The 24,534-nt window shown below is 38.0% G+C and overlaps 1 protein-coding gene across 1 annotated transcript in view; it reads left to right on the top strand.

Moving 5' to 3' along the window:
- Window positions 1-271: 271 nt before the first annotated feature.
- GRIK2 (glutamate ionotropic receptor kainate type subunit 2) overlaps window positions 272-24,534 on the top strand; it is a 353,523-nt gene continuing 329,260 nt past the window's right edge. Inside the window, exon 1 of the mRNA XM_059842388.1 lies at window positions 272-672. Coding sequence (XP_059698371.1) covers window positions 558-672 — 115 coding nt within the window. The 5' untranslated portion in view covers window positions 272-557. The remainder of the gene's footprint in view (window positions 673-24,534) is intronic.

The raw sequence follows: 24,534 nt of genomic DNA, 5'->3' as shown, positions 1-24,534 counted from the left end.
TTTTTCCTCCGACAAAGCTGGGCGATCAGATCGGTTGCATAATAGAAATTGGGAAGGCTGTCTGGCAGGCAGCCTTAAGCAGAGAAGAGCTATCTCAATTTCTCTCACTTAATCTTGGCTTCGCGTCAGAAGCTGTGCAGCAGTGCAGTAGAATGGGAGCACGGCAAAAGCTTCGCCGGTGAAACACGGGCGCTCGCTATGTGGCGGTACCTCAGCGATCCCTCGAGCTGGATTACCTATTGATTTTCCTCCTTTCTCGCCTCCCAGGTTTACTCGGCTGGACACTGTGTGTGTTTGGATTTCTCAAGGATTCTCCCCCGACTAACATGGATGTCCCACCATTCCTTGCAGTTGAAGGTTGCTCCTTGGCGCAGTGAATGAAGAACATGCAGGGATTGCTAATGGGTTTGGGAAGCGTAGACTCTCTGCTCTCTCTGTGACCATGCCGTGATCGTGTCTGAGGGCCATCAGTTTACGTATCCTCATTCTCACCCTACCGGGAAACCTGACGGCTTAGAAGGGGGAAGTAAGGCAGCGCGAGTGTGCATAGAAACATCATGAAGATTATTTCACATATTGTAACTAATTCAGTCTTCAGATGCACCATTAGACTCCTTCTTTGCTTACTGTGGATTGGATATGCTCAAGGAACCACACATGTATTAAGATTTGGTAAGATTTCCAGACACTTTTTTCATTGTGTGTTTAAGCCTGAATGTGATATGCGTAGGATTGACTCAGAAGGGGATGCTGGGGGAGAGCTGGGACGTGCTACCGGAGTCGGGCAGCGAAGTCCCTCTTTATTTTGCATCCGGAGGGATGAATTGCTGTGTGATTTTTTTTCTGTCGCTGCTGCTCATTGTAGCCGTAGTAACGGCACGATGGTGATGATAATTATAATAACAATAGAAAAAAGACTGGCAAACGTGGTTGCCTAAGGCTCTGCGCAGCTTGTGTGGCTTCCTCGTAATTATTTCCACTGTTTTGCTTTATTGTTTCCATAGTAGGGGAAAGCATGGCTAACATGGTGATTGATCAGTTGAAAACCTGTCAAGTAGTTGTTAAGTTTCGGGCGCCCGTCTCTGATCCCGCTGAGCCGATCCCGTGCGGGCGTAACGCTGTGATTTGAGACCTTTGCGCTGATTTCCCTTGAAGTATCTGTCTGTTTGCTTGACATTTGAGTGGCGTTTAGGGTTAGAGAAGAGATGATTTATGTCTTGAGTGGTGCTCGGGGAAGAGCTTTTGCTGTACCTTTCAAAAGCACAGCTTTTCTATGCGAGGAAAGTTGTAGGAGCTCCTCCCTCTCCCGGGAAAAAGGAAAAAAAAAAAAAAAAAAAAAGCAAGCAGATCAGAATGACATTTCAAGAATAGAGAGGCTTTACAGTTTAAAGGCTATCCCAGCTGGACAAGGGCACTAACCTTAAGAGCTCTGCCTGTGCAAGAGCGCATGTTCCTGTGTTTAAGCAAGCAAGCGAGGGACAAATTCCAGCCGCTGCATCCCCTACAGAAGTTTTGCAGCGAGGAAGGGCAGGACGGAAAGTTCAGAAAGCAGGTCCGAAGGGGTGTGCGCGGCCGGGGACGTCCTTCGGTGCTAGTCCGGGGCGAGATACGATAGGAGCCCCGCATCAGCATCCTCCTGGTCGCCCGGTATCGCGGGAGAGCCGCGGCGGGGTGCGGCCAGGAAGGGACAGGCTGAAAATTGCTCCCCCATACAAGCAGCAACCTCTGTGCCTGCCGACAGCACGGGTGGAGGGAGGAAGAGCGGATCTCCCGCATTCCCGCTGTCCGTGATAAACTGTGGCAGCCGCTGCATCCATTTCTTTGGGGCACAGAAATCTCTTGCCTTTGCCTGGGAATAATGCTTTGGTTTGCATCTATTTTAATTTAATTCAGCACCCCCGCACACAGTTTTATATGGAGGGTAAGGTGAGTAATGATTAAAAAGTCACCAGGCTGTTACCAATCTCTGAATTCCTAGCAGCACTTTTTTTTCTGCTTCCATCTGGTCTAAAGGTGGTGCTTATGGCACGTTGCTCTTAGCAACCGTCCTCAGGAATGCCTGTTTCTTTGGACATGGCTAAACGGGCCCGTATATCATTGTGGGGTCATTTTCAATCAGTCTGATCCATAATCATCGCCGTGAATTTAGTGCTAGGATGCCTGTAATATGGCACTGGCCGGCTGTCTGTCTTTCCACGGGCCCCGAGAGTCTATCTCTAGGAGCCCGAGTTACTTTCAGGTATAGCTATGTAAACAAACATCCCCCTGGTCACAGCACTAGCGAGAGGCGGACTTTCCTTCTTTAGAGAGGCATTCCCTCTGAACTGTTAGTCCAGTGTACCCCTAGGGACAGCCCTAGAGAGTGGCGCTCTGGCAAGCGTTAGAGCAATAAATAATCCCGCGGCTGAAAGGTGATGCAGCTCGTCTCTGCTGCCCAGTGACATGGTGGTGCATGCGTATGTTTTACTGGGCTAACTTCCCTTCCCAGCTGCCTTCTGGTCACACAGCTGGCCAACGAGTTGTGCTCACTCCACTGTTTGTAGCAGCGAAGTAGAAATCAGTTCCTACATCTCTGCCTGCTTTTGCCTGTCTTTGAAAACAATAGTCGCCAAACCATCACTGAACATTAAAAGTAGGTAGGGAGCAGTTGATAAATTTATTTTGTTGTGGAGAATGTTAGACGTGAAAAGAGCAGGAAGACTTTTGCCTTGCTTATCCGGGCCTGTTGCACATCTCTGTTTTAAAGGAGTCTGGATTAACTTAGTGCAGGCTAACTCACTCTGTCTATGACCACGAGAGAACTTCCACGCCTTCTCCAAAGGCTGACATCTCTGTCTCTGAGTAGGGCATAGCAGGGTGGAGGGAGGGAGCAGGGATTGAGCTGCGGAAAATCTTTGGTTATTTCTGAGGGGGAATTCCCCCCCGCCCCCTCTGGGTTCCCTTGCTTTCAGTCCCTTTGGGATGTCCTTGCGACCAGGAGGACGGGATGCCGTGGAGTCCTTCCCGAGGAGAAGGGAGAGCTGAGGAGATTCCCTCCAGAAGGCAGCCTGCCAACCCCCGCTCTTCTTCCTCAGCCAGTAGTGCTATGGCAACAGGGGAGAGCTTGAAGCCTGCCAGAGCTGCAGCCCCCTCATTCCTCCTGTGCAAATTAGCCACCATGGATTCGCATTGTCCTTCCCACGGCTCCTCTCATTGTTGGGACTAGCCAGCACGTCCTTTCTCTCCCTCCCTCTCTCTCTAAAGCTACCTTTTAGCAACCTCACAGGGAAGTCGAACCTCCTGGGCTATTTGTCAAATTCGGGAGGTTATTTCTGTCCGTACCTTATGGAGCAAACACGGAGAGAGGCTGGTGCGACGGCACTGTTCCCTGCCCAGCGACACTTGCTTAGGCATCGGGACACCTGCCTGTTGCTGCTGCTGGAGTTGGGCGACGTGGTATTCGGGCATCACACCAGGCGCCCTTCCTGCATGCCACATTGCTTCATGGGGCATGCGAACAAATTCCCTCCCTCGCCCTTTCTGAGCAGTTTCCCACAAGCGAGCCCAGGGAACGCTGAGGGTGAGGTTTGTCTATACGGTACTCGAGGGTGTCAAATGGGACCAGCCCTAAACCATTGATGCCGATAAAAGGATAAGTCCCACCTCGACGAGGGAGAAAAGCAGCAGCCTAGTATTCGTCTCTCCGCTGTGCTAAGTGTGATGGAAACCTTTTCCTTATCACTTGGCACCGAACAAAAGCCAAAGTAGGTGACCGCCGGCACATCCTTTACGTTATCGGGGATCACATTTCGCTGCTTTCCGATTCACTGCTCCTGTGTATACTCAGGCCCATGGCAGCGGCTCCCAAGACATTCCAGGGAGCTCGGCGGATCCGGAGCCCAGCCGATCGGCCCTCTGCCCACGACGGGGGGCAGGGCACGTCGGGCTGCTTTTTTTAGGTCTGCCTTTACCTCCTGAAGGCATCTCGACACCTTGTCCCCGAAATGCTGAATTAACAAGCCCATTAAGAGCTGTCAAATACCTGTAATTGCTCATCTTTGTTTTCAGAAACCCACCCCTTGTCTTGCCCGAGGCAGTAAGAGCCTGGGCTATTTGAACCCCTTTTTTTTTCCCACCTACTACCACTCTACGGGGCTTGGTTGGCAGCACTTTGAAGTCTGGAGGGCTCTAAAACGCCCTTTTTAAATTTAAACTGCTCGTTTCCGGCCTTGTCTCTACTGCTGTGAGCAGTTCGTCTTTCCTACAGCAAAGGTGTGAAGAGAGACCTGTGACAGGAAGGTGAAAGAGATTTGGCCACTGTATTTGCTCTCATTATTCCCGGGAATGTGGTGAAAGACTAAAGATCTACGCTGCAGGGTTCTCACTTACCTGATAAGTTTTAACCCACTTTGTGTGATGTTTTATTTTCTTCGGGACATTCAAGAAGAGTAAAGCCAAGTAGAGGCATATTCCTGTAGTTTTGACTTTTTGGTGCTTTGGAGTTGCCTGACTTGAAGCGGATGAGAGAGGGAGCTGAATGTTTTGTGTTACAGTGATCTACAAAGGAAGGGGGTGTGCGCGCATGTGGCTTCTTCCAGCTTAAAAGCAAAAGAAAGTCGGGAGAGATAGGAAAAACTTTTCAAAGGAAAAAGGAAGAATTTTGAACTCTCACCAGAAGCACTTCTTACTAGTGACTATTTTTTAATTTTTTTTTTAATACTACACCAAGTCCTCATGAAGGCTAGCCTTTTCCTGTTGCCCTATATAAAATAATAATCATAGCAAATCAAGCATTATAAAATAATATACTCTTTGTGATTTAGGAAAAATCCCCCTCATTTTTCAACTTCTTTGCGGGAACCCCCAGAGGGGAATTGCTAGACGTTTGAGTCTTCCTCTGTGAAGATTTAGTATGGGTTTCATCTGACATGACACTTCTTAGCTGGCCTCCTTTGTCTCAAACAGATTGAGTTTATCTCCGTATAATTGTTTTTATGAGCGCGATTTTTATGGTTTTATGTGGTAGAACCAGAGAAGAGGCTGTCTCATTGCATCCACTGCCTGTGGAGGTGACAGTGGGTGTCCAAACACATGGTTCTGGGATTCAGGAGACCATTTAAAAATTGTAGCAATTAAAACCAGCGAAGCCACGGCACAGCAGTGGGAACTAGCTCTGTGCAGATGTGCGAGACAAGAGGTCAAGTGAAAAATACCTGCTGGGTAATCGAGTGGAGTTTTCTTAAGTGAGTTGCGTTAAACCTCCTGGATATGTACTTTCTTTCCTTTGGATTTTGCATTGACATCCTTTTAGCGGGAGAAGGGAAGGTTTCCGCCTCTATTTGAGAGAAACATAAAAATGTACATATCTCGTTTGAGTGGGGAAGGCAGTCTGCCTTCAGATCAAAAGTGTGATGAAAATCTGCAAGCCAAACTCTCATGGCAGCCCTGGGGGGTCTGTGTCTTGGCAAGTCCAGCATTCAGAGCCGATGAAAAATTTACTGCCAAGGAGAAGAAGCTTTCAATATCGGTTAACATCCTCACGAAGATGAGTTCAAAATCAGTCTTACAAACAACAACAGGAATCTTTGAAAGAAGAGTAAGGTTAAGAGCCTAGGGAAGGCAGCGAGGAGGTGAGAAGCATTGTTATTGACTGGTCTAGATTAAACAGCACAGAGGAAGATTTCAATTTGATAACGTCACAACCTTTCCTGTTTTTCTTTGCTGCTTCTGCTGACAATTTTGTAAGGTAATTAAATTGGCTGATTGAAGTCACAGTGGTCATGGGGCGATAAAGACCGTTTGGATTTAATGGAATTTAGAAACAACGGTGCACTGCACACAACTCTTACAGAACGAGAATTTTAATGACTCATTCAGGGTGCTGACTACATAGAACGTCCTGGACGAGTTTAATTGAAAGGGCAAAGCTGATTAGCTGTATACAGTCTTTATTGCACTAGATAGGGGAATTAGACTTATCCTTTTAAAATACTCATTATTGCATTATCAAGATTTAATGTAGGTTAAGAAAGCTTTCATCCGTGTGGGCTTTCTGGAATATCCCCAGATCCTTTCACCCAGTGTTTGGAACGCCAATAGTCTCATAAAATGATTTTCATACAATTGCCTGATAACTTATATTCTTACTGACTGCTTATTCTTACTGATAACTTGCTTCTTACTGACTGCTACTTGTCCTTTGAAGAGATGCAATGTTCAAGTAATGCCTCCAGTTTAAATGTGGTTGCTGAAAGAAATGGTTTCTGCCACCAAAGATAAAAAAAACAAGAGAAAAGGAGATTTTTTGAAAATCAAATATTAGAGTTTAGTTTTATTAGTTTGGATTTAGGGTTTTTTTCCCCATTTATTTATGGATTTATTTTATACCAGAGAAAATCCCCTCAATTTAGGGAAAAAAGCAAACCAAACATTTTGTAGTCATTGTAAATAAAGCAGATCTTTGTACTCTACTTAATGTATTTACCTTGTCTGTTTCTGAGTTTTAACCTTCATCCTCTTTAATCCCTTTCAGAGGAACAATTACTAGAAGGTATGCCAATAATGCAAAAGAGAAAATAGAGGGTGCCTTATTTCCATACTCTCCAATCTGCAAGGCAAATGAATTTTTCCTGAATAAGCTTTTTATAGTGTCATGCTGTAATGTATGTTGGAAGATTAGATTAAACAGCATGATAACATAATGACATAATGTCATTATGCTGTCACATCTGAACTGGAATATGGAGAATCAAAGATCACTGTGATATTAATACTTATAATTTTGTGCATGTCCTGTGCCATCCATGCTGTGTTTCCCCCCTTTCTTCTCCTCACTCCTGCCCCATTTCCTCCTGAATACTTTGGTTCCTTTGTTATAAAGCAGTAGTGTTGGGCACCTTCAATTTAAACAACCAAAGCTCTCAGTAATGCAAAGAATACAGAACAAACATGTGATGATCATTATTCCAATACTGGAGCTCAGCCAGATTTGGATAAAGCAGGTGCTAGATTAGAGCTATGTAAAACACTTAGCAAACTCAAAAACAGAATCTAAATTTCATTGAAAAGTACTTCTTAAGGAATTAAAACAACCATGCTTTTTTTTTCCTTTAGGCAAAATTTGGAAGTGACAAATAGGTGCAAATGCTCAAGTCAAGACTGCTCTTTTTGCATTACTGCAGAGCTATGCTTGCATCAAAATTTGCAAGTGACTTGGATCAGTCATGGTCCAGATTTCCTTGAACGTTATTCTTCTAGTCCAAAATGCTATTGAAACAGAGTAACTCATCTAGGAATGTGTTTGGTAGGTTGCTTTGAAATGAAATACACATTTTTAGGTAACAGATTTTTTGAAGTGTTTCTCTTTCCAGGTGTTTCTGCCTGGGGCATAGAAAAAGAGGTTCCCTGCTGGTATTGTGAGTGGAGGCTACAGTAGGAGTAGTTTAAAGCACAGCTACACTGTAGAGTTTAGATCAAAAGTTTGTTCTTAGTTTACAGTAAACTTTTTTGTTATTCATGCATTGGAAGGAAAATTCATGTATAGGTTTTAGAGACCAATTTTTGGAGAAATACATTAATGCGCATTAACTGAATGTGTGTTTTATTATATTAGTATTTCCACTCACAGACTCTTTAAAACCTAATTTTTTTTTCAAAAAATCCTGTTATTTGGATTTGAGATCAATTGAACTAGGAGTGTTGAAAGTGTCTATGAGTATTCCATCATGAAAATAACCCTCTTTGTTAGAATCATTAATTCTTGTATAAGGTTTCATAACTGGCAGAAGAACAGTCCCAGGGAGAGCTTTCCTACTTTGCTGTCAGGAACTGTTGTTTGGGAGACTTGATGTCCTTTTAAATACAAATTATGATTACTTTTCCCCCTGCCTCTTCTTCTCTTTTATAATTTTCTTTTTCTGAGTGTCGCTGTTTACTAATTTGAAAACCATAATATCTGATTTCAGTATGTATAGCTAAAGGTTAGCATCATATATTTACAGACAAATGGAAAAGTGTGGTTTCATGGATGGGCAGAATAATTTTGAAAGAAAAGCATTTGTTTCATTGATTTTTTTTTAAATTTTTGTACCTTGATCCTGTATTTGATCCTTGCACTTTTTCTTTTTCCTTATTTATTGTGAAATGGAAAGTGATAATTTATATGAAAGAGGAATGTATATTTGAATATGGTTTTTTTTTTTTTTTTGGTCCTTCATGGAAAGTCTTTGTTTTTCTTACTTTCCGGGAAAATCCATGGAAAAAGTAAAAAATCTGGAAGTCCTCATTTCTGTCTTGAAAGTAAACTCCTAGTCTAAGCCATGCCTTAGGGCTCCTCTGTGGCATTTGGAGAGTGAAAGAGGCAGAAGGATTAGACAAGGTTGACTTAAACTGGATACTCTTAGATGGCTTAAGTTAGGCTAGATGAACCATGTCTCTCATGGAATCAGCAATATGGGTAAGTCAAAGTGGACTGAATGGGGGTTTTTGCTTTCTCCCCAGGCTTTGGTGTCTATCACGACATATGGAATTTTTTTCAGATGGAAATTTTAGAGGGAAAGATTGATATATGAATGGGTCATCAGTTTCTTCCTGACATAAAAATACAAAAATGCTGAATCAGAGACCGCTCACTCATTCTGCTGAAAACCTGCCAGCAAGTGGGTGGTGCTTCTTTTCTCAATGGATAATCATAGTTAATCCTGTAAATAAGGACGTGCTTGTGAACACATATATTTAACTGATTACTTTACAGAAATTTATTGAATAAAGCTTAGCCAGCTTGCTTCAAAAGGTGCAGAAATATGTCACTCTGAAAAACTGTACCATCTTCTTATGTAGTTCCTTATATATATCCAGTACAGTATTTAAAAATATTACATTTCTATGAATAATGAAATAGCTATTAATTTAAAATGTTTTTTTTGTCCTAGGGTAATTGATACTGATTGTAAAAAAAAGTCTTAAAAGTAAAGCATATACATGATTAGGTAATAATCTGGGTAAATTTATTAAGGATTAGTTTATTGAACTTGCCATCCATTTGTGCTTTTGTCCTTCCCTAGGAGCTAAATATATACCAGCTATTTCAATCAGCTCAAGAGCTAAACATATGTCAGCTATATCAATCAACTCACATTTATACTGTTATTTAGAAGTTGCACAATTAGGACATGATTTACCAAAGGGTCCATAATTAAAATAATTACACTAGTAAGCATGAAACATTTATAAGAAAATCTGAGTCTCATAGCTCACAATAGTAAAATTTGACTTTCACTTTTTAAAGCATGTAAGCAAATATTTTCAATCCTGCCTGAACTGTTCATATTGCAAAACTTTGATAAAACTGGTTTTTCAACCTGGAAACTAATTAATTCTTCTATTTCTACCTATATTTTTAGTGTGAGTGCTCAATCATCAGTCAGTACCAAATACTGAGATTGTTAGAGTTGTACAGTCCTTGACAGTTTAGTACAAAGTTGACTTATGATAGTGTGCTTTTATGTTTGCACCATGGATGAGAGGAAATTATGTAAAGTTTCTTATATGTAGTGATTCAAAACAACAAGTTATGGATCAAATATTGGAATAAGATAACTTGCTGAATGTCTGAGGTCTGATTATCCTCTTTGTTCTGTTCAGTGGCTTATATTAATATGAAATGAAATAAGAATCAAAGCTTAAGCTGTAGCATGCTATTTAGAAAAAGAGTGGCTTAGATTTCTCTCATGTTAAAAATGAAGAAATTCTGTTATAGTTCATGGGTATTTGCCAGTTTATCCTAGGTATAATCAGTGCCTGTATGAACTGGCGATGGAGTATTCCTAAGTTGCATGATTAGGTCCATAGTGATATTGAATACAATGCTCTTCAAGTCCAACCACCTGTGCTGGTTACCATTAGCAAAGGTGCTAATTCCAGGACCTGTCTTTCCTTGTAATTTTTTTCCCCAATTATCTTTTAAAGTTACACTACCATTTTCTGCACCTCCATTTGTTGCTCACTCATTATTTACGTTAACATATAGAAGCATGTAATATAAAACAAATTCAACATGACAAAAATTATTTGATGATGCTTTTTGGTTTTGGTTGTTTCTTTTTAAATTGAAAATGGTATATTCACTGGTTACTGCAGTTCAATAGTAGCAGAACAACTTGTTTTACTGATCAAATGCTGTAACACAATCAGAAACATTGTACTATGTAGAAATATATGTAAATAACAGTAACAAACATAAAGATTACATATTCTGTAAGAGAAAACTATTTTCTAAAGCAATAACTTCATTGATATTTGGAACCTTTATCCTACAAGGCAGGAAATCTTTAAAAGAAGTTCCATGATACTTATATTTTAAGAATTTGGGTAAAAAGGTACTTTAGGAAAATTAGAATGACATGGAGTACTCTAAGAGAACAGAATTAATTTTCTTTTAAAATGCTTAATCACAGTGGTTTTAGGTTTTATACATTGTTATCAATGGGAATATGTATGTTCACATTTTATGCATTTGAATAGCATATATTTGAATAAATGCTTAAAAATGTCATAGAGAACTTTTAATAAATGATCATCATGCATTTGAGTACTAAAATTCATCATTCTTGTTTCTTGTAGGGCCACTTAATGACCAATATCAGAACTGAGCCCTAGGGAATGTAACTTGTAACCTCTTTGCTTATCCAATTTCTACTGCTCAGCAATGTTTACAGTTTTCATGTGTGCTGTACTAACAAAGGTGGGATTTTTTATTCAAATAATAAGAAGACCTTACCCCAGCCACATTTTCAAGTAAATGGTTACGTATTTTAAAAAAGTATTTATATACTGCTTAGAAATACCCATTTTCTCTGGCATTTTGAGGCACCCATATATGCTTCTAGTCCCTTCAGCAATGGAAGCTTGATGTTTCACTCTCTAAATCTGATTTTTGAAAATATTACTGTGCAGAATTCAAATGCAAAGCCAATGACTGGTCATAGCTAATTTGAGGGGAAACTTGGTACTCTTCTTTTTAAAAGAAAATATCAATTAGTGAGGGAGTATGTCTTGGTATTTTTTAACAACTGTGCTTTTGAACCAGTCTATTTTCAAAGCTACGTTTTTAGTGCATTCCTTCATACCTTGAGCTGCTGATCTATTTCAGTCAATGAACTACTTGGACATGCTTCCAGATAGTCCTGACAACACTGTTGTCTTCATTTTGTTGAAAGAAAAAAAAGGTGATAAGTGGGAATGGAGGTGGTTTGAGAAAAATAATGCAAATGAATTCAAGGCCATCGGTGCTGAACAAATAAGAGAAAGGAATTTAAGGGGGTTAATGGAAAAAAAACCACTGTTTGCCTAAAAAGACCGTATACAACTGTGCAAATAGTAAGATTTTTGTTTCTGCCTAGTCAAAATCAAACATAAAGATAACATTTGACAAAATGATCAGATAATTCAACAAGATAAGTATTGCTTTATTTTTTTTAATCCAAGAATTTGTTCAGTTAAATCCCTCTGCTTGTTATTGAATATTGAAGATGATGTGTATATAAAGAGCAGAAACATAGTTAAATAATCTGTTTTTGCCTAGGATTGGTTTTTTCTTAGCCTTGAAAGAAGCATGCATGAGGTCAGTTCAGGAGAAATGGTAAAACCTGTGCATACCTCATCTGTAAGCAACTGAGGGAAGAAAATGGAAATTTGTGAAAGATACATGTAACTTCCTTCCAGTAATGCTATATGTATTTGTTTGGATGTCCTTGAGAAGGAAAGACTATAAAATATGAGTGTTATTAAGGCTTATCTCTTCAGATCTCGGCAGACTCTATCATTCACGACATTCAATATGCCTGCAGAAACTGACTGTGTGACTGTGATACAGCTGAGACAAATGGGTTCAAAAATGCATTAAATCAGATTTTCTAATGCCTTTTCAAACCTGCCTAAACAATGAAAAGTCTCATTTAAAGATGAAATCAACGTTAGTCAGCCAGAGCATGTTCAGTGTTGTCCATTTGTGACCTTTTGTGTCTAGACATTGGAGATTTCAAATTGAGCTGTAGATTTGTATCGTTCTGTGATCATCAATGTTCATTAAACACTACTTTTGTTGTAATTTAAGGTAAAGCTATACCCTATTGTTAAATAAGGAGTGTGGCTTGCTTTTCAGAGTATTTTTCACTCTTTCATTCATGGGAAGATGCTTGAGTTGGATAAAGCTGTTGTATTTAGCTGTCATGTGGCCGCAGGCAGTCTGTTCACAATAATTTCCTTTTTTGTCCTTACTGTCATCTTCTAGTTTATAGGAGTTGTAACACATATTTTTGGAAGCCTTCTCCACTTTGTTTCTACAGGCAACTGGTGTTCTACTCACCAGAACCTATCTGATGGTTATAAGGATAGAAAATTAGAAGCTCTTTGTCTTCTACTCCACTGTGGATGTATACTTAAAAATATTTTCACTAATCCATGTTAACAATTGGTTATTGTACTTTTGATGATGAGTCCCTTTACTTATTTCTGGCAATAATTTGAATGTCACAAAGTTTTCTTTGTGACTTGAACAAAGGAACTAGGCAGCAATGATTTAACAAGTACAGCTCTGCGTGAACGTGTGCAAACACACACACACACACACACATACACACACACACAGACACAGGTTTTTTGTGCTGTGGTGACCCAAATGCAGGAAAAAAAGGTGGGAGTATGTTTCCTTTGCTGGAGTTGTCATTAATGTAAACCAGGAGGAGTGCCTGAGGGTGCATCAGGGGTCTTTGATGGAAGGACTCATAATGACTGTCCATCTGCTTCCTGACAAGTAGTGTGAGCTGGGATAGCAAAAAGCTGTGAAGGTGGCAGAATGTGTTCTCACAGGGTGTGATCTTCATGAATATTTTCAAAGTGGTCTTGAAAATAAAAAAAATTTCAAGCAAGAAGCCATGAAATTTAACAAAGAACTCACTAAGTAAAGCGTATTTAGGATAGAAAAATTAAGAGAGAACACGAGAATTTTCTATCCTAAAAAAAGATAAACTAAATTCTGTGAATGAAGCTGTGGATGTATACATGCTCCTACCCACAATACTGCACTGCAACTGCTAAAATGTAGAAGTGGTTCTTGTTAAGACATCTACTCTGTTTGCCATGGACCAATATTCTTGGTCGAAGGGAAATACTCATTTATAGAGGATTTACCTGTGTGAGAACCATAGCATCTTCCTTTCACTACACTTTGAGAGGAGGGAATTATGCCAATGTTTCAGGGTTCAGCTAGCAGTGCTGTAAATCAGCAGAGCCTAGTGAAGTCCATTTCTGCTACAGTTTCATCTCTTAGTTAGATTAAAGCTACAGTACTACAATGAACCTCTAGGTGAGTTTTCTGGGTCTTGACTATAAGGAACCATGATATGCTGAGCTTTTAGTTCTTTGCTGATCAATAATGGGAACTCTTGAGGAGGCAGAAGATTATTATCATTACTTCTGTATTTGACTCCCCTATTTCATCAGCCCCATTTTCTAAAAAAGCTTACCCTCATGGATAACTGCCCAAATATAGTTAGTAGGTTGAAAGGCAGATGAGATTTTAATTCCACGAATCCCCTGTTGAACCATAATTTTAAAGACCAAGAAGCTGAAGTAGTAAAAAATAGTAGTTTAAGATTTGGATTTCATGTAGCTCTGATATTGAATTAATAAATGGAAACTAATTTTGTGTATTTTGTGAGAAAATAGACTAACCCTTCTTCAGTTTTCCTCTCTCTTTGCTTAATACCTCAACTACCTTGACAGTGACACCAAGCCAATATTTTCTTGTTATCAGTGGGTTTATGTTTTAATGAAATATTTTGTGGTTAGTGAAGACTTTTTTGTGCAGTTATACAAAATTTCAGAAAAATTTCTATCAGGGCTGGCAATGAATAGGGGTATGCTAAGATTTTCTGATGCTTTATGAGTTCTTAATTTCCTTAAGTACAATATTTCATAGATACAATGTTAGTAACCTGGAAATTCAGTGCTTTTGATTTTTCAAATAATTTTAGCCCATGTTTTATAAATACTTTTAGCAATTTTTTTTTCAGTCTTTTTAGAAATTAGTTACCTTTTAGTAGAATTACATATTTTTAAGAAAACCAGTTAGGTTTGTTTGCTTCACTGGTAAGAGTTTTTTTAACACATTGATTATTTCAGAACTAGGACTAATGTTGAAACTTCTGTAAAAAGGACTATCATATTAAAAAAATAAAACCCCACATGACCTTGATTACAGCATTATATATATTTATAATAGGTCTTTCAATAGCAACCAAATGTTTTCCTTTTTGTCTTATAGAAACACTTTGAACAAACACAAAGTAGCACAAAGCTTTTTCAAACAAGCTCAAGTTCCATTTAAAAAATGCTTTAAATTATTATATGTTAAAAAAAAAAGATGTATTGGTCACTACATTCAGCAATATTTTCATTGGCAACTGCAAAAAGACAAATGATCTGCATTTCCATGATCATATTTCACTGCTACACTTCCCCAGCCTTTTCTGCTGCAGGGCTGAATGTCTTTGCCTGAATATTGCTTTACCAAGTATTTGCTTTGCCTTGTTCCATTAGTATTCCTTATTCTTCCTTGCCATATGACATCTTTTACTGGTATTTCAGCATTTATGTAGACGAAAGAGTTAATTTAAAGACTTGAAGTTGTCATTGAAGATCTCCAGTGTAACTTAGTAAAATACTAAACAGAGTCCTGGCAATTTTGCTTCTCTGAGGTTTGTGTCAGCAGTGAAGTGTATGGCCTCTGGGTATGAAGAGATATGGAGGACAGTGTTTTTAGCTACACAAGCTACTATCTAACTTTGCAGCTTCTTGTCTCATTTCTCTCAAAAGAAGAATGTGTTCAGCTGGGGTAAAAATGTGAAAAGTTTACAGGAAACTTGGAGGTGAGTGCTTTGATCTTATTTATTAAACCAACCAAACTAATAATTTCAAAAAAACCCCAAATCCCAGACTAAAATATCCCCAAACCAAAACCAAACCCTCTTTCCTTCTGGGCACCAATATAACTGTTTTAAAAACAGGAAATTATGATTTTAAGAGTGCAGAAACTAGAGAGCATAGTTTCATGCTATACTCAAGCAATGTTGCTGAGAAATGTTTCCGTGGCACAAGAAAATAACAATTTTTGGTCATTGTTAAATAGGTAGATCATTCTGATCATTACTTTGATCAGAGAATGTTTATTTTTCAAGGTAATCTCACAGCTGCCCAGTAGCTGTTGAGAGCCCAAAGCTCAGGACAATCAGCTCACTGGTTACATGAAATAGAGCTGTATTATTTTATTTTTCAGTATTTTAATGGAAGAAAAATGATGAAGGTGTTGATATTCTGTTAAAGACATTGTGTTTGTGTAGTTTAAGCAGTTGGAGTTTTCATCCATAGCTGAAATATATGTATTTGCAAAATTCTTCATGTGTCAGTTTTCTAGAACTATTTCTTTTGTACAAAAGAAAGAGCTGTAAGTATAACCATACATAAATCTGATGACAGAAATGAGATGATTCATTATAAATAAATCTCAACAAAAGATCCTAGGCCAAGGTTGCTTATCTTTCTAATTTATCTTTTCTTGAAATGGATCTCCCATGACCATATCTTTTTGACTGGATACAACTCCAGTAAACAGATAAATGTTGGTAATGACCAGACAAACACAAGAAAGAGAAACTTCAATCATGTTAAAACCAAATATTGCTTTTAAGAGAACACAAATATAAGTGAGTACCATACCTAAATCCCTACCTGTAGTTCTTGGGAATTTACCAATAGTTATGGAAGTTATTTTTTAGGATGCCGATAACTTTATTTATCTAATAAATTTCCAGCATTTATCTTTTAAAAAGAATGTTAGTCAGCCATGCACTGCAATTGGATTTTACATTAGTTTTTACAGGTCCATCTGTCAGATTACAATGGGAAAGGCTGTGTTTCAGAACTGGGTGTCTCACTTTCATGTTAGTTCTCAAAACATTCTTAAATCCATTCTAATCCTGCTTAATAATAATATTAAATGTTCAGTTTCTTACAGTGGTGATATAAAATTCCTGCATGTACTTTGCAAAGCATTAGAATTGCATTTTAACAGTTGTCATGGTAGGTCATAGGGTTCCACATTAAGTGATAGAGAAGAAAAAGCCCACATAGAAAATAAAACATTTCCTAAGTCCTGTTTTTACTTATGGAAATAGGAGGTACATATTGTGTCACCTCCCTGTGCTGTTCCCCTTGAATTAGGGTACCCCTACTGAAATGCACAATACATACTCTTCAGTCTGATTAAAATGACAAACAATTTTTTACGTGTGGATAAACTTGATTTTTATAAATTAAAGTCTGGTCAATAATCATAGGTTTTGATTAAAGACCATACATTTTGCATTTTAAAACTTTTGGCTTTTAATTGTGAGTAAGCTTGGAACCTGTGGGGATTTTTTTTTTTTTGCTTTTCTTTTTCTGTTTTGTTTTGTTATGTCTACTTTAGGGTGTTTTGGGGGTGCTTTCTGTGTTTGGGGTTTTTTGATCCACAATAAAGTAATAATGCTTTTTTATTAAATGAAATTCTTAAAGTTTGGTTCTGAGTCATCATTCCAAGGAATCTGTCAACATGAATGAGGTATCTGTTTCCTGATTAAACCAAATTCTCCTCTCTCAATTTGGTTACAATCATTTTTTTTCAGTGTTTGCACAAATAATCTTAGATTCTGACACTAACTGCATTTTTCACTCCTGCTATTTGTGCTTGGCCATGCACTTGGGGGTGCAGCCACTCTGGATCATCCATCATCTGATTCTTTTTCTGAGAGAACTCCTAAAAGTTGGGGAGTTAACATGTCAAATGTTAGCATTTGACATTAATCCTACCACATTTTTTCCATTATTTGATACCTGGCAGATGAGACCAGTATATGACAGTAGTTGATTTTACTGCTACTTTGTTATGGAAGCTTTTCTTCACTCAGACTTGTCATGTTGAATCTCTGTTTGCTGGAAGGTTGGTTTTCCCTCACATTTTAAGACACTGTTGAAGTAACCTCAAAGGTGGGCAGTGTGCTTGCAGGGGATTTTATGGCTGGATAGAGAGCTGTAAACAGAAAAAATTGTCTATTAAGGAATCTAAGAGTTTGATGGATTAATTGCTCACATTATATTAAAGAGTCAAGAAATGCTAGGAACAAGTTGAAATATACATCTATAAACAAATAGAATCTGAAAATTATTTATTTGATTTTGACTCAAGTTCAGGGCTTTATTGAATCCAGGATGAATCTATGTGCTTACAGACTTGTCTTAGAAAAGTATACCTTGCATGGCTGGATAATTATGAAACAAAACAATTCTGCAAAGGTGCTTAAATCTGATTACCTGAGACTAGTTAAATACCTATCCACTTAGAATCACAGAATTCAATGACTTAGAGACTGTAATGCATCATTTCAGTGATACAGAAGTTAAATATTCACAGAAATAATAATAAACATTTTGCTTTACATCTTAACTTTGCAATTTTGATTTGAAGCTTAATGTAATTTCCAGCTTTGGAAAAGATTCTGCAATTTCCTTGGCAAATTTATGAAAATATATCCAAATAACATAATTGATTTGTAAGGAATCCCTGTGTTGTTCAAAGCAAGTCTTGTGGACCCTTTCACTCAGTGTATGTTGCATGAAATAAATGTTATTTTGAAGCATATATATCAAATCAAAACAGATGGGTCTCGAAACAAAGCATATGGGTATACATATGCCTAGAATGTTCTTTAGAATGGGCCTCCTATGAGCTGTGTTATAGAATTGTTGGGAAATGCTCTCCTGGTGAAATGACTGTTTTTGTCTTTTTAGATATCACTGGAAATATAGATATTTAACAGCAAAATTTTACTGTTATTATGTTTACGACATAATATCAGTGGGAACTGGGAAATTACTAGCAATGTTTTCAGCAGTACTTTCAATAAAAGGTTTCCAGTGTAACTGCAGACAACATCATATGAACAGAACTCATTTTTTTGCTGTTCTTGAGCTGGGTGAAATGTAGGCAGGAAAATATGAAATATCTTCAAGCAGTAACTAAATAATGTAAGCATTTGTTTTCACTTGTGGAATGTGTTACTATTCTGTGACTATTTTTGGCTGTTTTCCTCTTGTCTTGATCTTGGAACACCTAAATGCCCACATCTCAATATGCACATACAGCAGCCTGAATAACTCCTTTAAAAATGAATTGAATTAGTTTTTATGTCTGAGGGAAATCTCAGGAACAGATAATTTGGCAGGGTTCTTACAGTAAACATTATTTTCCATAACTAGAAATACATTTTCAATAATTTATTTTTCAGTGGAAATAAATGCTTTTAAATTAACATATTTATTCTCTTAGAATATGCTGGTGAATGTCTGAAATATTCCAAAGGTGGAATTTCCATTTTGCACTGTGACTGCTTTAAATAAAAGAATATTGCTATACAATTTTAAACCTTAAGAACTGAGTAATGAATAATAGCTCCTGGACTTTGTTCCTTTTTTTGTTTTATATTCCATTTCCATTAATTTCTTTCTTCATTAATCCCACAGCTTTATCCATCCTTTGCAATTTCAAGCTAGAGAAAACAAATTAAGGAAAAAAACTCCCATTAATTGACTTTATTTGCTTTAATGCTGCTAGTCCATATTATCTGCTCTCTTAAATTGAGTTTGGGATTGCCGGCTTTAAGGGTATTACACTGCATTTTGGGATGCTGCCAGCATATCCTGAGTAAATATATTTAAATCAAAGCTAAGCTGCTTAAAATATTCATGTTATGCTCTTAGTATGGTTTAGAGGAATGTGAAACCATTTAAGACTTGCAAACCTGTTTTATGGCAAAAAATGCATTGGGCATATAGCCTAAATTGATAGTCACTGTTAACTTTGTTTAATAGGGAATGGTTTCATATTTTTATTATCAATTGATCATCATGATTTGAAATTTATGACATAATGCAACTGCACAAGTTATAGATGTAAAGAGAAATATTTTTAACTGAAAACAGTTTTGAGGAGAGGAATATTTTGAGTAGACAAATTAATCCATTTTTGCTTTAAACAGTTAAATACATTTGTTTTATGCATTACATTTTTACGTATTGCAGGAAACTTTGACTATCAAATTAAAATAATTCAGTAATTTGAAAGTCAGTGTATTTTAAAATTGTGAGACAAAAGAGAAATATCTACAAATATGATGGTACAAGTATGGTGTCCTGTGGAGAAATAGATCCTTTAAGAGACACAAACCCAGAAATTTTAGTATTCCTGAGGCTAGTCAGCCTCACTTCAATCCCCAGAAAGGTGATGGAATGCCTCATCCTGGAGGCCATCTCCAAGCACGTGGAAAACAAGAAGGTGATCAGGAGTAGTCAGCATCGATTCATCAGAGGCAAACCGTGCTTTGCCAACCTGGTGGCCTTCTACAATGAAACAGCTGCCTGGGTGGATGAGGAGGGAGCAGTGGAAGTCGTCTGTGTGGACTTCAGCAAGGCTTTTAGCATTGCTCTCATCCTCACAGGTAAACTCTGGAAGTGAATGGCAGATCCCAGAGGGTTGAGATCAGTGACACAGGGTTTAGTTGGAGGCCAGTCTGTTCCCCAAGGCTCAGTATTGAACCCAGTATTGTTTGACTTATTCATCCATGATTGGACAAATGCCTCCTGATTGCTACAGAACCCAGAAAAAGCAATTTCTGTTTTGAGACTTTCAAAACTCTGGATTTATTCTACAGTGTGCCTATCTAGGGCTCTGTTCACAAATGTGTCTCTCTACAGAAAAAGACAGTTGAAACCCTAAACCAAATAATATGGCATAGGGATGTGTGGGGGAAGAAGGCTTAATGTTAAGCCCTGTTCAGTTCCTGAGTTACCAGTTCTCAAAAAGTGCTTGTAAGAATGATGGGGACAACATTTTTAGTAGGGCGTCTTGCCACAGAACAAGGGGTAGTGATTCTAAACTAAAAGAGGGTTGATTTAGATTAGATCTAAGGAAGAAGTTTTTACTGTGGGGGTGGTGGAACAGATTGCTCAGAGAGGCAATAAATGTTCCATCCCTGGAAACATTCTAGGTCAGGTTGGATGGGGCTCTGAGCAACCTGATCTAGCTGAAGATGTCCCAGCTCACTGCAGAAAGGTTTGACTAGATAGTCTTTAAAGATCTCTTCCAACCCAAACCATGATTCTATGATTCTTTTCAGGGAAAACCAGCTCAGGGTAGATTATCCCATGTGGGGAAGGGAGAAGGGTGGACACAGACATATTGAGCCTAATGCTGAAATATGTGTATTTGCAAACAGGGACATGTGTGCATGTATAGACATAACACGTTATTTTTGTTTCTCCAGTATCTTGATGTAATCTTATTTTATATTTTTAAATGAAATTTTGAATCTGTATTTTTCACCTCTATGACTAGATGTCACATACATGCAGATTACATACATGTATATGCAAATTGAAGTTTCAAGTCAGTACCTCATGTTAGCTCCATCCGTGGAGCATTGTGATTTCTTACTCTCGTCCCCTTCATTTTCAGCAAAATTCCTTTATGGCTGTCCTTTGAGTTCTAGAAAGCTTCTATTTATAGGTTTCCAAGTCTGATAGATGATGGAGATTTTAACTCCCTCCTTATAAGGAAAATATTGACTCTGCATGTCTCCCTCCCCAAAATATGTCTCTGCAAGATTACTATGTCTTCCCATCAGCCACCTGTTAACAACCACTAGGTTGCTGATCATGATCACCTAGTGGACTCCTTAAATTATGCAGGGATTTTAGATATGAACTTTACCTTGAGGCTATGCTCTGAAATCCCTCTGTGGATCTAGCCCTTAGTTGTATCTTGCTTCCAAAATGAATGCCCTGTTTCACTGGGTTACATTTTTCACCTCATTATACGTGTAATGTCATTGCAGGCATGACAGCAGCACTGCTGTAAATCAAAGAAAAACTCACCCAGCATTTTTAAGAGATGTTTCATTTCATTCACATTATGTTCACCTTTAAAACTTCTTTTCAGATATAATCTTTAATTTCCTTTCTGGGTTACTGCATAGAGATGCTAAACAGTGTATATGGCTGTAGAAGCCCACACTGATGGCATCTGAAAATTAGATGAATTACTACTTCTAATGAATGATATGTGTATATATGTGTTTAATGTACAGCTTAGTATTTCTCTCTTGTTCAGCTAATTTCTAGTAAACACTATGTCACTGTTAGGGTGAGAAGAATCCACTTGCTCTGGATTTCTGGAATAGATACATTGTGAAGGCATGCAGGGCCACGACTTTTATTTGTGAATAAGTGTCCTTGGAGGATACAATGCATGCTCCTTGTGTAAAGTCCTTTTGCTGCCATTGTGCTGTCAATACTCTTCTTTCTGTATATCTGTTCAGAGCATCATCTTTAAAAATAAACCAATGGAACACAGAGAGCCAGAAAGTCCTCCTAATAAATATTTCCTTAATGTTTCCTCCTTTTGGAACCCTTGCAGTTTCACTTTCTGCTGTAGTTACTATTTTTTTTCTGCCAGGAAAGGGAAGAATTCTTCCAAAGCGTGTTTTGAAGCAAATATCATTTAACAAAAGGAAATTAATCTTACAAAATTTCTGCTGAATGTAATGGAATTGGAATAAGACATTGTAAAATCACATGATGTCTATGTGATCAGTTCTCTCTAATGCTGCTTTCACATAAGGAAGCAGGTTTCTGACTTCCGTGAAAACTCAGTGTCTGAAAGTCTTCTTGCACAGACTCGAATGGCCACTGCTCCCTTGATAAAATTAAGATGTGAAATTCCTGTATGTTACAGTTATGACAAAAAAGAAGTGAAAATCTTTGAAAACATTTGGTTCATATCTTTACACACACACATAAGTCATGAAAAGGCATTAGAAAAAGTCATAGTTATTCTTCTTCCAATAGCATGCTCAGATTTAATATGTACTTTTTAGCCACATTTTTTTCACACAGGTGAAACAGCCTCTTAAATTTTGATAATCAGTTGGAGCAGTGGGATAAATATGAGACACTTCCAGAAACAAATCAAAATTCACATGGTAGTAAGATGCCTGCTGAGGCAATTGGCAGGATTTCCAGTGCTGACTCTTGGAACCAGCTTGCCTGGAGATGCTTTGAAACACAAACCTACTACAAAGAAAATGGTACCTCTCTGTTAAATAGCTGACCTAATCTCTATATTCAAATCTGTGAAGATTTCTAACAGCATTTAAAAGGTGAGCTTCTTATTACTTTATATTTCCCTTTCATTATTTTGTATATCTTTATGTATATAATTTGTATATCTTGAATGAGTATAATTTTCTTCCAATGTAAGTAATGGCAAGAGATTGAGTCATGTTCTGTGTGGGTAGAACGTGTTGTCATTTAGAAACTTAAGAGTAACTTAAGCACTGCAGAAAAGGCTTTTTGGTTGCCTGTTTGTTTGGGTTTTGTTGTTTGTCTAGGGTTTTTTACCACTGTAATAGATGTGAGATGCAAACTAAACTGGTAAATGTTTTCAATTAGGCAGAAAGTTTTAAGTCCCAGATATACATGCAAGAAATATGAATAGCCTCAATTTGTTTTAATTTCAAAGATTTATGAAAAAAAGTGGAAATAATGACTAGTTCTTTCCAATGTGTCCAGATTGTGTTACAGGTTATACTAATAAGTCATATCAATATTTGACTGTTTATTTCGATACCTAAATTTTGGAAATTGTATCCTAAAAGGGCAAACAATATCCTGAGTTAGGTACTCAGGATCTGTATTGGATATACAGGGAAAGGGAGCCACAAAAACTGACATGTGGAACAGTGAAGAGTCAAAAATTAGCAGATAAATGGGGAATGACTCATGTCCTTGAATTGGATTTTTTTCATAGCTATGAAGAGGTGGCTTTATGTCTCAGGAACTATTTTTATAGTTGTCTGTGAAACTAGCTTTAAAGAAACCCACAAAACTTACAAACTCTTTTATCACATTTTATTTGAAAGACTAGTGGAGAAGATGTCCATTTTTTAAAAGAATTATTGAGTAGCAAATTCATTCTTACAGGATGCTGTAATTCTGAGGCCAATTTTTGCTATGTATGTTGGGATTTAATACACATCTGTTGCAAACCTGCTGCTGATGTTGTTTCAGCTTCTGTGTCATAATGTATTGAGGCAGACACAATAAGAAGGAAAAGGACTTTCTAGTTTAGCAGTTAACAGACTTGCTTGCAAGAGTTCTATTCTAGACATAAAATAACTTTTTTTATCCCTTGACTGTTAAAGGCATAATAATCCTTCTGGCAAAAGACTGAGCCCCAGGACTCCTCCTAATCTGTTGAGTTTTATACTGCTCTTTCTTCCTCTGCTGATCTTTTGAATCTTAAATGCTTTAATGTACAACAGAAATGCTTCAACAGAAGTCGGGATTAAAGGCATTCACCAATTCTATGACCTTTGAATTTTTCAATAATTTGATGGTTGATACAGTCAGATTCAGGATTAAAGCATAGATTTTAATTCTTGCAAGATTGAGGCAGGTGAGTGTATTGAGCCCTGCAAAAAGTTAGGGAAGTCATCTCTTCCTGTGGCTGTTGTGGTATTTTGTGTGAAACCAAATCCAGTAGGCATGCTCTAACACCAGCTATCAGATTAAGCACTGCAGGCAAAGCAGAAGGAGGAAGGGCTCATCTCTTTATGCACCCCAGCAGGTCTCAGCCTGACTTGAGTACAGTCTTGCTCTCTTGCTACTGTTGAGCCTTAAGTGCTTCCAGGCATGCACAAAAGCAGAATCTTTGGCAGGTTGGGAAGGCTAAAATAAGAAGCAGGCTTTACTGGCTTTAGGTGTTAAAGGATTAGTTGATAGAATTAGAAGGAAACTGAGTGGGATGAAAAACTAGAGTTGAGGTGTTTGGACTTGGGGTGTGGTAATTACTAGACCTACATATTAGAAGGAAAAATAAAAGTGAGGGTGTTGTTTTTATTGAACTAAAGAAAGCAAAATAAATGTAACAATGTTCAGATGTTTTTACAGAAAGAAACTTCACAATTTCTTCGTTATAATATCAGTAGTGGGGCAGTTTTTCCTAGCTAATTTATGAAGCTGATGTATTCTTTGGCACTGCTGTAATCAGCAGAGTCAATGACAGCCACAAAGCCTTACACATGCAGTGTTCCCACAAGGTGTTCAATATGTTAATATTAGCAACAGCCATACTCACCAATATAATTGAATCACAGAATGGCTTGTGTTTGAAGGGACCTTAAAGGTCACCTAGTTCCAACTCCACTGCTGTGGGCAGGGCCACCTTTCACTAGATCATGTTATTCCAAACCTTGCCCAACCTGGCTTGGAACACTGCCAGGGATGGGGCGTCCACAACTTCCCTGGGCAACCCACGCCAGTGCCTCATCACCCTCACAGTCAAGAATTTCTTCTTAATATCTAATCCAAACCTACTCTCTCTAAGCTTAAAGCCATTCCCTCTTG

Source organism: Haemorhous mexicanus, chromosome 3 (genome assembly GCF_027477595.1).
Source record: "Haemorhous mexicanus isolate bHaeMex1 chromosome 3, bHaeMex1.pri, whole genome shotgun sequence".
In the NCBI taxonomy this organism is placed as follows: Eukaryota; Metazoa; Chordata; class Aves; order Passeriformes; family Fringillidae; genus Haemorhous; species Haemorhous mexicanus.
The sequence above is the reverse complement of the archived record's forward strand: the minus strand, read 5'-3'. Positions and strand labels throughout refer to the sequence as shown.